This window comes from Phodopus roborovskii, unplaced genomic scaffold, assembly GCF_943737965.1.
Source record: "Phodopus roborovskii unplaced genomic scaffold, PHOROB, whole genome shotgun sequence".
NCBI classification, from domain to species: Eukaryota; Metazoa; Chordata; class Mammalia; order Rodentia; family Cricetidae; genus Phodopus; species Phodopus roborovskii.
The window spans coordinates 17,401,917-17,417,786 of NW_026126434.1; the positions used below are offsets into that span (position 1 = coordinate 17,401,917).

Below are 15,870 nucleotides of genomic sequence, written 5' to 3' on the forward strand. Positions count from 1 at the left end.
GAGCCTGCCAGAGAGACCGCTTTGTTGGGCCCTATCTATGTTGATATTTGAGCCTCCACATTGGACCCCATAACTGCTTGACTCCCTGCTATTTCCAGGTTATGGCATCCAGTCTCTCTTTTAGAGAGGTTCTAGAAACTTCTGAGTCTGATGTATCCCTGTGTATTGGTTTCCCTTGCTGTTTGTGTTACTTGGGTCTTTGGTCCAGCTCCAGACCCAAGTCTAGGCACCCACTTGTGCCTGGTTCTGCATGTCCATCTTCATGTCTATGTGCATGCTTGCTTCTCTCTCCATTCAAGTTAGAAACGGACTTCAATGTCATCTAGACTGAGGTTCCTAGTAGCCAGGTGTAGAAGTGAAAACTCTGCAAGGCAAAATGGTGACTCATGACTGCTACATCATGTGGCCTGTCCACATGGCCAGACCTCTTCCCAGCAGCTGGTGTCTGGGGCATTCCAACCTGACCAGTCCTGGAGTGATGGCCACTGGAGTTATGTTAGCATGAGAGAGTGGTAGGTAGAGTTTGGGATGTGTGTGTAGAATTAGGTATGTAAGTGGGGGCTGAGAGGTTGGGATGAAAAGGCATATATAGTGTGAGTAGGGCACTTGGGGGTTAGGGTCGATGTGTGGGTGTGTGGTATTGGAAGCAAGGGTGTGCGAGGTTGTGTGTGTGTGTGTGTGTGTGTGTGTGTGTGTGTGTGTGTGTGTAGGCATGTGGGACAGGCGGGGGTGGAGCTGTAGAGTGGGGTGCTCCAGTGTGTGCCTGTGTGGCATATGTGAGGGGGTGAGTAGTGCGAGCATGCATATGTTGGGAGGTTTGGGTAGAAGAAGGTGCAACTGCCCTGCTCCCCGTGGCTGCCCTGTCACAGCTGGAGGCAGGTGGGTGCAGTCACTCCTGTGACCTGCTGAGCTGTCCCACTGTGGGGTCGCAGTGCCCAACCCAGACTCCAGCATGACTCATTTTAACCTACTAGGAGAATCAATTTGCTGGGCTGCTGCATCATAGGTGCGTCAGTCTGCATGACTTGTTCTTACTAAGAACCTGGGGGAAATTTCAAATGCGATGTGTAGGGGTAGGCAGGAGATTGTGCCGTAGGCTGGAAAGGATCAGTTGCTCTCCCTCAAGTACCTGCGTTAGGCTAAAGGGACCCCGGCTGTCTCCCTAGACACTGCTCCACAGAGCAGACAGAGGCAGCTGCAGCCGCAGCATCCCCTGCAAAAGAAGTAACTTTCCAAGCTGTGCACAGCTGGGTGAGGGAGCCCAGAAGCCCCTCCTAGATGCCAGACAGCCTCTGCAGCAGTAACTCTTTGTGTGCTGTGGTCTGCCGCAATCTGTCTTGGAAGGACAGTGGCTTTTATGAATGGTAGCCTGGGAGTGGCCTAATATCTGGCTCCTGATGTCAGCACAGTGAATGAAACAGTTGCGGAGCGTAAAGCCTCTCCACTTGGGAAGCAGACACCTTCTGAGATTGGCTCTCCAGATGCAGTTGTCTATTGCTGACGACATCACAGGTCCCATGTGTCACAGATAAACCGTATATGTTAGGATTTCAGTGAGCCAGAAATTGAGGCTGCACGTGGACCAATGCGCATCTCTGACTCAGGCACCAGCTCCTTTTCCTGAAGCAGCTGCAGCAGCCAGCCAGGAGACCCTTTTCCTGCCAGGCACTGGGCAAAGGTGCTGGGGAGCTGTAGACCCAGAGCTGTGTGTCAGCCATCTGCTTAGCTGGCTTCATGTTCTGCTTTTGTTGGCAGAATTCCTTGCTGAAGCTCCAAGCCCTCGAATCTGATCTGTGCTCTGCGTTTCTGGCGAACCAGGAAGAAGATGGCCAGGTGCACGGAGTTAAGGACCCCACTCCAGCTTCCACCCAGAGTGTTCCTGCCAACAGTGACAGCATCGTGGATTCTGCAGGTAAGAGGCAGAGTCTGGGGATGTCCCAAACTGGTACTCTGGAGACAGCTCAGCCTCCCCTAGGACTCTGAGGGAAATGATGTAACATCAAAGCCCCAGCAGAGGGGATGGTGAGAGGGAACCTGAGGATTTAGGACTAGCTGCAAGGCAGACTTTACTTAGAGGCAGCCGAAAGCACAGGTCACAACTTCTTATCATTTTTCTGGTTGTTGTGTGTGGAGGAGTGATGTTCTCTTGCATTACTGGCTGTAGATGGTCTGTTCTGTCTTAAAACTTAGCATGCATACTTTTGAGGCACTGAGGCCTGAGTTCTTTCAACCCCACTATCCTCTCTCTGTTTAATTGACCATAGGATGATCATTAAATGGAGCAGGGGTGAATGATGTTTGGCTCTTCCCATCTGTCATGTATACTTGTTCTTGCTTCTTCTGTATTTTCATTTCAAAAAGTCTCAAAACATGTCTCTCTCTCTCTCTCTCTCTCTCTCTCTCTCTCTGTGTGTGTGTGTGTGTGTGTGTGTGTGTGTTGTTTCTAGTTTTAATCCCAGGGATGGCTGATTGGCTAGCCAACAGAAGGCAAATGAATGCTCTCAAGAGGAATTAGGGAGGACGGAAATACCAATTTACCTGAGTAGAAATGAAGAGGGGGCTTATCTTTCTCTTTACAAATAGGCTAGAGCCTTGCAGGCAGCTCCCTGAATGGGGGGAGGGGATTCGGAAAGGGTTTAGGTGAGCTAGCTGCTGGAGAGGCCCCTAATCTCCAGGAGTTGGAGATTGAAAATGGCAATTTGATTCAGAAGCACCAAACAGCAAGCAGTCCTTAGCACCTTCTGTTTGAGAGCATGTCCTGTGGTCAAAGCAGGCTGAACAGTCATCTGCCATGTTGGCATTTGTTTTAGTAACAGTGGCTGTAGGAGCTGCTAAGGATAGCTATCCATTATTTGTATTCTTATGACATGGGTACTGTCTATACATGTTGTGATTAAAAACCTACTGAAGTGAACGTGAAATTAATACTCAGTGTGAAGACCTGAGGCCTAGGGGTTCTCACTGAGAGTCTGTAAAACGTGTTCATGTATGTGGGTATGGTTTGGTCTCATCAATTTCTAAGTCACACTTACTCAGGAAGCCCGTACATTTATTTTATGACTCCCAGGTTCCGGTTCAGAACAGCAGTTTGTTTTTTGCTAATTAAAATGTAATTATATAATTTGTTTCCATTATTTCCTTCTCCCAACTCCTCCCACTTCCCTCTTAAATTCCTGGCCTCCTCTTTTTTGTTATAACTCCCCACCTCCTCCCCCACCCCCAACTTGCTGAGTGGATTTAGTATTGCTTGCATGTGCATTATTTCAGGGCTGACTCCTTCGAATGGGATAACCAATTAGGGGGCTCCTCCCTGGGCGAAGGGCTACTTTGCTTGCCCTCAACATCCTACAGTTGCCTGTAGTTCTTGGTCTAGGGGTGGGGCTGTGTGAGATTTCCATTTCTATAAATTGATTAGCAGTTCTTAATTGGTAGGAGGTGTCTATTTGGATTTATGGGGTTATTTTTGAATATTTTGGAACTGTAGGTGTGTGTGTATCTGCGTGTGCATGAGTATATATGTATGCATGCATACATGTTTAAGTCTCTGCTGAAAGGAGAACTACATAAGATTATCATAAATGACCACAAGTCCATCAAAGGTGAATGCTCTTAAAGTCTTACCCTCTAACCCATGCTCACTGTTAATATAAGAACGAAATCCACCCAGTGATTTTTTTTTTTTTTTTTTTTTTTTTTGGTTTTGTTGAGACAGGGTTTCTCAGTATTGCTTTGGAGCTTGTCCTGGAACTTGCTCAGTAGGCCAGGCTGGCCTCAAACTCACAGAAATCTGCCTGCTTCTGCCTGCTTCTGCCTCCTGAGTGCTAGGATTAAAGGCGTGCGCCCCTGACCCACCCAGTGATTTTTATAGGATTTCCTGGATATAATTAGTAACCAGTGACTACTAATAGTAAAATTCACAAGTATATATTGATGTCACTGTGAAAAGTGACTTCACTTTGGACTTGACTAGTCCATGACTTACATTATTTAAATTTCACAGCACATGGTTTGAAGGTCTGAGGGAAGAGTAGTAGTAGTTCCTTGTCTGGTGGTTCCCAAAGTGGTCTTTAGCTTGACTGGTGTGTTGTAAAGTTCCTACTTGCCCAGCAAAAATGCTTCAAATGGCTCTCTGTTCTGTGAAGCTAGTTTTAAACTGCATACATGGATTTCCTGGTATCCTGTAGGCAAGGTGTGTTCTCAATAGCTTTATAGAGGCTTCCTGTACACCATAAGCACCAAGGTTTCCCACATGGAGGTTTTTAGGCTTTACCTTAGACCAGTGCTTCTCAACCTGTGAACTTTGACCCCTTTGGGGGGTCAAATGACCTTTCATCGGAGGTCACCTAAGACCATCCTGAATAGCAGATATTTACATTGATTCATAAAAGAAGCAAAATTATGGTTATGAGTTAGCAAAATAATGTTATGGTTGGGAGTCACCTCCACATGACAAACTATATTAAAGGGTGGTACTGGGAAGGTTGAGGACCACTGCTCAGTCAGTCTTAGAAGTCCTAGACTCTGCATATTTTACAGTCTGAGTAACAGGATCTTCTAGTGAAGTGGATAATGGCTTAGAGAGACAATTTCAAGGCCTCTCTGACTATACTTTGTGTTATCAGTGGACCACAGGGAACTTATGACTTAGGATAGAGGGCCAGTCGGCTTCATTCATTAACAGGAAGATGAGAAAGCTATTCATGCACCAAGGTCACGGGCAGGTGTGATGGCTTGGCCAAGGAAGGAGGCATAGACAAATCTCAAGAATACAGGGGTCCCTGGAGTAAAGTAAATTTGAGAACATTGGAAGGACCATGAACTATTCTTGCTTATGGAAGGCTGTCTGGTTTGGGGTTAAAATGTCTCATGCTGGAGTCCCAGTCCCAGATAATCTTGCATTGGGCATTCTACCTGTAACTTGCAAAAACACAAAGTCTAAGGTAGAAACTGATATGGATTGAATCTTTGCATTTCCTTCAAGTTGAAACCTTATCTCCAGTGTAAAAGTCCTTGGAGATGGGGCCTTTTGGATGCAGTGCTCATAAACGGGCCACTTCCTAGCAGAAGAATCCATCCAGAAAGTTAGCTGACTGGCTTTCTACTATATTAGGGCACAGTGAGAAGCCAGCTTGGAAGAGGGCTCTCTCAATGGCTTGACATTGCTGGGGCCTTGACCTCAGACTACCACCTGCAGCACTGTGAGAAAGGAACTTTCCTCATTTACTAACCTCTTTGTCTCTGGGAGTTTGTCATAGCAGCTTAGACCAACAGAAATCGGTCTGGTAGATGCAGATCTACCAGATGTAGCTGGATCAACACTCATTGTTTAAGTAAATATTTCCAGTCTGGTATTAGTGAGTCTCTAGTCTGGTGTCACTGGGTGGAAAACGGCTTAAGGGTTGTCTTTACAATGGCTTTTCCTTCTTCAAGTATGGACAAGGGAATCTACAATGGTACCAGTTTTTAAAATAACTTTAAAACTATGGCCACAAAATGATAATTTCTTTGGGATTATTTTCCAAGTCATTCTTACCAATGAGTCATTTTTTTCAGCTTTTCTGTTATATCTGTGTATTCTGTAAAAACTCAGTGACAATTTGGCATTCCATGTGACTGAACATAACCCTTATTCTGTTTCTCCTAGGATGACTGACACAGTGAACATTCTGACACAGTAGACATTGTCCCCAAAAATAGCTGCATATCCATTGTTAGTTACAAATACTCTTTCAGCAGTATATGATTCCTTTTTCTAAGATCTTGATTTATAAGTTCTCCATTAAGACAATGATGTATACCATCTGTTTTCTCTTAAAGGAGTCTGTGTGATCTATAGGCCTTGTCTTAGTCTGAGTCAAAGTGAGCACTGTCTTCCCATTCCCACTTCAAGACACTGTCCTTGACCAGATTTGCAAATGATTTGGAAATCCCCCCAGTGAATCTCTAGATGACAGGGTTATACCTCAGAATACAAAATTAAATTGTAGGGATGGAGATAGATGTTGAACAAGCTTCCCCGAACTCAGTGCCACATCAGGGTGTCACAAAACATGTTCTTGGATTTATAGAACATAAAAGTATCTCAGGTGTCCCAACAGGTGGCCATCATCATTCATATGACTTGTTCCTTTATCTCTCTGAGGGCCAGCTTCAGATAGGCTCTGAAGTTTGAGTTAGAGAGGAACTATATCATTCCAACCTCAGGAGCTCACGTGATCCCCAAATACCTCTTAGATGCTTTATTAGTTATATGGTCATGTATATATGCTTGAAAAAGCTTTCTTGAACTCTCTCTCTCTCTCTCTCTCTCTCTCTCTCTCTCTCTCTCTGTGTGTGTGTGTGTGTGTGTATGTAATTTTGTTTGAGACAAGGTTTTTCTGTGTAATAATAGCCCTGGCTGTCCTGGTCCTCGCTCAGTAAGTCAGGCTAATCTTGAATTCAGAGATCCACCTGCCTCTGCATTCAAAGTGCTGGGATTAAAGGCTGGCATTTTAATATTTTATATATATGTATATATTATTGTGTATATATATATATACATGCACACTTATGTTTTATGTATATGATTATTTTTCTTGCATGTATGTATGTATGTATGTACATCATGTGTGCAGTGCCTATGGAGGCCAGAAGAGAGTGTTGGGTCCTTTGGAACTAGAGTTACATAGCTTATAAGCTGCCATGTTGGTGTTGGGAACTGAGCTTGGGTCCTTTGTAAGAACAGTGAGTACTCTTAACCCCTGACCTATCTCCTGGGGCCCTTTCTAAAGCCTTTGATCTCTCAGAGTGTAAAAAAAAAAAGTAAAAAGTAAATAAAAAACCAAGAAAAGGCTATTGCTGTGAAAAGTATCACTAATTTTTTTTCTTCAGTTGATTTTTCAGCTGGTCTCTATCTCGTGTTGCCTCTGTTGGGCACATTTGACAGTGCTGGAGATGGATTTGCTAGTCATAACTGGGGTGTGTGGGTGGGTGTACTCCTGGCTGCAGGCCAGCATTCCTGCTATGCATTCTCTGTCTTCCCTGACAGAAAACTGCCAGCCTCATAGTGTCCATAACACTTAGGTTGGAAGTGTGCCATATAGCATCTGGATGAATGACACCAACAAAAACTACTCATGGCCTCTTTGCTTGCTTCCAATGGTTGAATGAATTTTTCTACTTTAGCCTCCCAATAACCAAGCAAGACTGGTTTCATCATGAGTCCCAGATTAAAGAGGAGAAAATAACTGGAGAGTCAGGATGACTTAACTGAAGGAGCCACAGGTGGTGGTGGACAGGGGTTGGGAACAAAAGAGACAGCTCTGGATGAGGATATCTCCAGTCCTTTTCCACTGGCTTTTGTCACCCAGGTCAAGTAAGTCCTCGTATCTCCAATGTTCCACATTTGAACTTAAGTTGGTAGCCCGTGCGTACTTCCTGTACCTGCTTTGTTTAGAAACTATTTAAATCTATTCTTAGGCTGAAGCGTCAAGACTCAGTTATGCTGGTTAGTTTGTCTGTTTCATCTCACTGCCCCCACAGCCATTTAAGCCTCTCTGATCAGAACTGCCCGCAGGCACTTGTGGCTTTCTTAAGTGTGCTGCTTGATTCCTGCTGGATTAAATTAGAATTTTATTCACAAATATGGGCAGAGGTAGTTTAATTTTACCAAATGTTATCATTTATGGGTGTGGGATAGGGCAAAATGAACATGAACCCCTATCCTCAATTATCATAACACCATGGAAATCTACAATGGTAACTTAAAAATGAATTAGTGTCTTTTAAACTATGGGCATAAACTGTTTATTTTAACAAAAGGATGATGCCTTTAGGATTGTTTCCCAAGCCATCCCTGCTGATGTAAGTCACTTTCCCAGCTTCTCTGTTGTGTATGTGTATTCTGTAAGTACTCAAAGTCTGCTGTTCATCAAGCTAATAATGCAGTTCTTATTACATGTTGAGAGCAAATGGGTCAGTTCCCTCTAACTCCATCCCCTACTGGTCCACACTGCAAGTGACTTGCCATTGAGATGCCTCCCAGTGTTTGATGCTGTCTGGTGTTTCACTCATTAAAAATGATCTACAGCTCTGGCTGGAGAGAGATCTCCGCAGTTAAGAGCATTGACTGCTCTTCTACAGGACCCTGGTTCAATTCCCACACCCACATGGTGGCTCACAACTGCTCGTAACTCCAGTTCTAAGGGATCCCATACTACCAGACATATATGTGGCACCCAGCAGGTAAGACAGCCATACATATCTTTAAAAAAAGAAAAAAAGAAAGAAAAATATAGCACCTACAAACTCACACTTAACATTATGCGCTTCCTCTTAGATGCCATTTTAGAAATGTAAAATAAGATTAATCTAGGATCTGCTATTTGCAAGCATTGGTACTGACATGTCTGTCAAAATGATATTTATTCAACTTTGCCCTTTGATACATATGTCAAGAGAGCTTGTGTTCATTGCAGAACACTACCGAGTTATTTGGTTTTATTTTTAAATTACCTTGGTATGAAAATTAGACTTAGCCTTCTGGAAACGCCAAATGTGTTATAATACTTGTTCAGCTTTGTTCTGAAATAATAGCCCCTTGCACATCTCCATGAGGTAGGTTGCTGACCTTGCACAGGCTGTTTAGTCTTCCATCATGACTGTTTCTTTTTCTTTAAAATAATCTTAGTTTTGTTGTAAAATTACAAAGAATAATATTCATGAAATATTCCACCTATCATTCATAACAAATATTCAAGAAATGTTAGCTATTGTTATTTTTAACTTTTAAAAGTGTGTGTGTGTGTGTGTGTGTGTGTGTGTGTGTGTGTGTGTACGTGTACATATGCATGTCCTCATGAACTTGTGGAGGTCAACCTTTCAGGTCTTTCTATGTGGTTCCTGGAGACTGGATTCAGGTTTTTTGACTTGGCAACTAACTATCAATATTTAGCAGGTGGGCATTCTTACCCAATTCAGAACTTACTTGCATTTGTTCTACCTTGAGATGATTACATTTGTCTTCAGATACTGTCTCATGATTTCTAACAAATTTAGGGTGTGGGAGCAACATTCACAGTTCATTTTGCAGGTCCAGAGTCTTGAATATGATTGACATTATACTACTTCCCTGAAGCAGAGCCCATCTACAGCAGCAATAATCTATAGAGCAAATGGCTGAATAATCCCCACTGTTGAAGTTGACACTACATTTGTTGCGGTAAAATCCAGCTGCCCTCTGCCTATGGCATGGCCTGGCTCTCTGAGTTCTTCTCATTTTCTCTCCCATGCTTTCATAACTATCCTCATGGTGTTTAAAGGTGGTAGTGTTACCTTGACACTGTTTACCAAAGAAAGCATTTCAAACTGTCTAGATGGCAATGTCCTTGTTTCTGATCATCTCTATAACTACTTTTTAGAAAGGAAAAGAATGGGAGTCCTGTGTCTCAAATTGCCAGGTAGTTATTTAAACTGCTAGCTCAACACAGAATCCCTTTCTCTGCTCTGGGGCTCATGGCCACCTTGGCATGGTGACACCTTCCTTTATCCTCATTGATCTCTTAATCAAGCAAGCCCACCTGCTTCGTCAGCAGCCATTATTACATTGGGGTGACTCTAGTCTTACCCCGTTCTCTTTCCTGCCTCCTTACTGACCTATTAGCTCCATCAGAAGCTCAAATACTGCATGTTTACAATGCAACCCAACGAAATCCACCAGGTATTTTTGGTTGGTGTCCTTGTTTGTTAGTGCTGTGATAAAAATGCTGACCTTGGTGGGGGGGATGTTCCTTTCACCTTAGGCTTTTACAGTCCATTATCAGGAGAAGCCTGTGCAGGAGCCTAGAAGTTGAAGCAGAAGCATGAAAGAGGATGCTGTTCTCTGTCTTGATTTCCTTGCATCATGTACAGCTGTTTCCCTTAGCCCAGTCTTAATCTGCCTTGGGATGGTAGGCTGGGTCCTCCCTCATCAATTAGCAATGAAGAAAATGCCCACAGATGTAGCCATAGGCCATTTTCACCTGGACATTACATCAGTTAAAGTTCCCTGTTTCCAGTTGACCCTAGGTTGGTGTTGAGTTGACAGATGAAGCTAACTGTGACAGTTGGGCTTTATTCCAGAATCTGCCTTCTGTGTGTGTAACAGTACTGTACTCCTGTACTCCCATGCTGCCTGTTCTGAGACCACCAGGGCCAGACCTCTTAGGCCTGAAAATCGCCAACCTCATCGACATGCTTTAGGCTCATTTCACTTCCAAAACCAGTGGTGTTTGGCCCTTGGACTAAATCCGAATGTTACCCATGAGCCCACCACAATGTCAAACCCTGACTGGCTTATGGACTGTTCTGCCAGATCTGTCTGATCTGGCTTCTCAGGCTCTTGCAGAGATTTATTTAAAGTTTGAGTTGCTTAAAAAAAATCCACATTAGGAAGATACATTTTTAAATCTGACTGACTCATTGCAATGTAACATCTGCTTCTGCCTGGGGTTGCAGCCAGATCAGAAGTAGTCTCCTGGCCTCCATATACTGGAGGTAATTATTTCTCTGCTCTGTGTTCCCTACTGTGCTACTATGAGTGGGCTGGCAGAGGCAATTCAGCTTGCACCAACAGAAATGTGTCATGGTCTACTTGAGGAACTGGTCAGAGCCCCCACCCCACCCCCTCAGATGGGTCAGCCTAGCGCTACACCTGCCCTACTGAATTGAAAACCAGCTTTGCTGAGTGTTGTGAAGAACTCAGAACAAGTGTTAGAACATAGTGAGTCACACAAACACTTAGTCATCATCTTCTTTGAAAATAAGCCCTGACAGGAGGTCCAAGGTATTGAGGCATAAATTGATAGCTCTCATAGTGTACCCCATAGATGCTCCTAGGAGGTTCTCAGAATATTTATTGTCCTTATTTTTATAAGTTATTAAAATAGAAGTTCTCAAGGAGACCACACACCAGTTTCATAGCCCTTATCCTAATGTTTCACCAAGGATGTGTGAACAAACTTTGGTTTTGTTTTAACATTGAACTCAGGGCCTTGTGCATGCTTGTGCAAGTATCTGGCCCCCAAGCTCACCCCTAGCTCTACACTGGAAAGTTTAAGATGAAATTATTTTTATGTTGATTGGTTTAAAGGTGTCAGTAGCCAATCAGATTAACCACTTTTTTGTTTGTTTTTTTAAAAGATTTATTTATTCAGTATGTATATAGTGATTTATCTGCATACATGCCTGCATGCCAGAAGAAGGCATCAGATCTCATTATAGGTGGTTGCGAGCCACCATGTGGTTGCTGGGAATTAAACTCAGAACTTCTGGATGAGCAGACAGTGTTCTTAACCTCTGAGCCATCCCTCCTGCCCCATGCTTTGTTTGTTTTGTTTTTTGAGACAGGGTTTCTCTGTATTGTTTTGGAGCCTGTCCTGGAATTAGTTCTGTAGACCAGGCTGGCCTTGAACTCACAGAGATGTGCCTGCCTCTGCCTCCCTAGTTCTGGGATTAAAGGCGTGCTCCACAATGCCCGGCAGATTAACCACTTCTTTAACATAATTCTCCCAATTAAATCTGGAAATCAAAAACTAAGTTGTAATCATATCTAGACACATATAAAAGATAGGTTGCATGGATAGCTCATAAGGATGGGCTTTATTTAATGTCAATCTTTCTTAGCTTTGTGTAGAAGACATCATTAGTCTTTTCATTCCATAGATAAAGGAGTTTTAAAATTTCATATTTTGGGTCAGTGCATAAAGGTACTTGGGGCCAAGATTGGCTACATGAGATTGGCTTCCCATACTCACATTATGGAAAGAGAACCAACTTTGTAAAATTATACTCTCACATGGTACATATGTGGACATATACAGGTGGATGAACACACGCACATGCGGCACACACACACACACCACACCGTAGTCTGTTTCTGTTAGCCAGTGAAAGACCTAGGATTCACACTAATTTGTTTAGTCGCACTTAGACTAATGTCATGACTCTAGAAGCAGTGGGACCAGGGAGGATGGAGCCCATAAATGAGGTGGGCTCAAGTCTTTTACAATAACCATCTTTATTCAGAGCCACAGACAATTTATACTCTGAGGGTTAAGAAAGGTCACATAAGTTCTCAGGAGTTGAAGCTGTATAAAATCATAAAGACAAGCCACACATGGCAAAACCACATTTTCCCATAGAAGCATATAAAGGATAGTTAAATTGAATAGCAACAGCAGGCAATAATGAGTAATCTGAAGTAAATTCATATCCGCTACACCTGGGAGGAGCATGGAAACACATTCCAAGAACAATTTCATGTTTTGAAGAAACTGAAGTCACAAGAGTCTTGTCTGTTTTGTGGCGTGTTCTCATAAGCACTTAGAATTCCCACAGGACTTCATTTCTGGACTGTTCTGGTGGGTTAAGATGACTTCTGCTTCACCTTTTAGGGACCCCTGCCTCAAATTTTACATTAACTCAGGAGTTCTTTTTCTAAAGTTTTATATCTTTACAGAGATTTTAGAAATGACAAACAAGAGTCTTTTATTGTTGCATGAGCATTTAGCATGGGGTTCACCCCTTCACCGTCTGTAAGTGGGGTCCTCTATTGCCAGCTTGTTGAGCAGATCTCCTCTGTGTGTCTTTTCACAGCTCTGTATGTTTGGTACAAGGAAACGGGAGTCATGAAGCTGGCCAAAACTCCACACACAGTATATACATACACTCATCAGATTCTTGGTTCCCAGCCCCTTCCTCTAAACCATAACATATCATGCCATGGGCCCTGGCAAGCTCCCCATTACTTTGGAAGAAACAAAGAGTATGTCCTCAGGATCCTTGAAGCCACCAAGTTCAAGGTGGCCACACACTTCTCCCTGTGGGGTTGGAAGAGGCTGCCAGCTCTGTTCCCAGATGGCAGCTCTGGCTTTGAGTCTGCCTTAGCCTCTTTTGAGCAGGGAGCTCAATGAATCTGTCTACACAAATGTACACACAAATACACTTGCCAACTGACTTAATTAAACATGTTTTCAATTCAAATGGTTATGTTTGGACAAGAACTAAGGCTGTACCAAATTACCAGCAGCATTAGCTCTCTAGAGGAACACTACTTATATATGTAATTATATAATATAAATACATATATGTATAATTACACACACGTATATATATATGTGTGCAGATAAACATAATATATACTATACACACACACACACACACACACAAACAAACAAATGGGACTTATTAGGATTGTTTATACACTATGGTCCATCTAATCCAACAATGGCTATCTACCAATGGGATGTTCAAGAATCTGTTAGTTCTTCAGTCTACATGGCTGGATGTCTCAGCTTGTCTTTAATAAACTCCAGAATCCTGAAGAAGTAGGCTCTATGGCCACTGAAGGAATGGATTTGCCAGTGAGAATGAGAGCAAGCAAGTAGAGGAGCTTCCTTCTCCCATGTCCTTTACATAAATTGCCAGCAGAAGGTGTGGCCCAGATTAGAAGTATGTTTTCCCACTTCAAAATATCTGGATTAAAGGTGTGTGTATTCCCACTTCAAATGGTTTAATTAAAAAAAAAAAAAAAAAAAAGCTCTGTGTGTAGTGTCATACACCTTTAATCCCAGCATTTTGGAAGCAGAGAGAGGTGGATCTCTGAGCATGAGGTCAGCCTCAGTGTCTTAGTGATCTTGTTGGCATGCCAACCTCTCATCTCCCCCTTAACCCAGGGAAGCTGACATCTGGACTAGCCCTGGTGGGAACTACAGAGCTAATTTAGGCTTTGGGGAGAAGTTCACATAGAGCATCAGCCTGCATCCCTCATGGTGAGATATTGTAGCAGGCTTTGTTTTCATTTTTGTTTTATAAAATTGAGTGTTACATAATATTTTGGAAGCAGATCAGAGTCATTCCTAATTCTCTCTACTTTTTGGAGTTACTTTGTAACCTCTGGTTTTTCTTTTACCCTTCTTCTTGTTTTAAAATTTTATTTCGTGTGTGTGTGTGTGTGTGTGTGTGTGTGTGTGTGTGTGTGTGTGTGTGTGTGTGTGATGCCATGGCACATGTGTGAGGGTCAGAGAACAACTTGGAGTTGGTTTTCTTCAGTCATGTTGGTCCCAGTGATTGAAGCCAGCCAGTTCAGTCTTGATATTCCCCCACTGATCCATCTCATTGGCCCAGGCATGGTGCTGCTGTGTGTGGAACTCTGGTTTCTACTGGGCACATTCTGTGCATCAGGTCTGTTGGTAAGTCCTCATTTTAGAGACTAACCCCTCATCCATCTTCATCTGTTTCCTTCCTTTCTTCCTACACCTCCTCCCCTCCATCCCTTTGCTGACAAATCATTTTGTTAATCCCCCTCTTCCTCACAATCTATACCTTTTACCCAAATTCTATCTTACTCACTCAACTCCTTCTGACTCATGCAAATGAGAAGAAATGAGATCTTTGGATAACCCATTCAGAAATAGCCTTCCAACCCCTTTGTTTCTGGCTTTGTAAAATTTTCTACCCACCTTTTGGGAGAACAAACATGATAGTAGTTTGAAAGCTTTTTACAGCTACAGAAGGGATACATGACAGAAACATGCAGCTATCATCGATATTATGATCATTATTTAGGAACATGACAGCCTAAGGCTCTCTGTCACTTCTAAGTCTGGATCTCTCATCTTGTTTTCCCAGACCCTGTGCCAACTCCTAAAGATGTGCAGAGTGATGGCGATGGTATACCAGAAGATCTCCAGTCTGCAGGCACCAGCAGGCTACTCAGTCACATCACTGATGGCGATAACCCATTGCTGTCACCACGATGCTCCATCTTTAGCCAAAGTCAGAGGTTCAACTTGGACCCCGAGTCAGCTCCCTCTCCACCCAGCAGCCAGCAGTTTGTGATGTAAGAAAGCCACTTTGATGACCTTTTTCATTTCCTGGAGTTTTTCCAAAGGCATTCCTAACACACAGTGAAATTTGGCTCTGAAATAGGGCAGATGTGCCCATGGAATACAAATGTGAATTTGTGTGATAAAGCAAGATTCTCCCTCTCCAGTTGGGAATACCACCTCTGTAGTGACCTGAGGTCTCAGGTCATGAGAGTCAAAACATGTTTGGCTGTCTTGGGTAGAATGAGAAGTGTGTCCCTTGCAAACATCTAGAGTGTCCTTATAACTCAGTGTGCTTTCCATGTCCAACAATGGGGGAGTATAGATTAGAGAGTTCTCCCTTCAGCTCTTTGTTGGGGTCTAGAAAAGTGATATCCAAAATAACCATTATCCTCTCCAAATTAAATGGGCAGCTAGATATAGTGCTATCTATGTCAGATGTCCCCCCAACACACATTGGTCATTTAGCAGTTATTTAAAATGTGGTACCTGTATCCAACTTGTATTGGTCATTTATCAGTTTCTTCCTGTGTGTCAGATGTGATCCCTACACGGGTCATTTTAGCAGCATCTCCATGTGTGCCAGATGTGGGATCTACACACTCTGTAATGGTTCTTTGCATTTGAAATTGCAGCAAGTTCTAGGAACTATGTGTTGTTTTTTTTTTTTTTTTTTCTTTAGCTTGCAGGAATACTTTTGATGTATAATTAAAAGGGAGGTTCCCTTATCCAAAGAATTTTCTTTTGATGTACCTAGTTTTTCTTCAAAATGTCTACTATTCTTGAGTTGGTCCCAGCCTGAGTTACTATAGGGTGGATCATTTATGAGGGATCTGAGGGACTTAATGAGTCATTATGATTGCTTGGAAATTTCTGTTTTCTGGAGAGCCATTACTTTTGACATATTTGAAAAATATTTTTCTTATGTCACGATAGTTAACCACACATTTAAATCTTGCTTGAAAACACCATTATGTGTGACTTATATAACCTGTTGATGCAGGAGCCTCAGCAGGGCTGTCTGAGA

At 42.9% G+C, this 15,870-nt stretch overlaps 1 protein-coding gene across 1 annotated transcript in view; it reads left to right on the forward strand.

The window, feature by feature from the left end:
- Fam13c (family with sequence similarity 13 member C) overlaps positions 1–15,870 on the forward strand; it is a 98,335-nt gene that overhangs the window by 63,770 nt on the left and 18,695 nt on the right. Inside the window, exons 6-7 of the mRNA XM_051186883.1 lie at positions 1,756–1,912; positions 14,647–14,857. Of these exons, the coding sequence (XP_051042840.1) occupies positions 1,756–1,912; positions 14,647–14,857 (368 nt within the window). The remainder of the gene's footprint in view (positions 1–1,755; positions 1,913–14,646; positions 14,858–15,870) is intronic.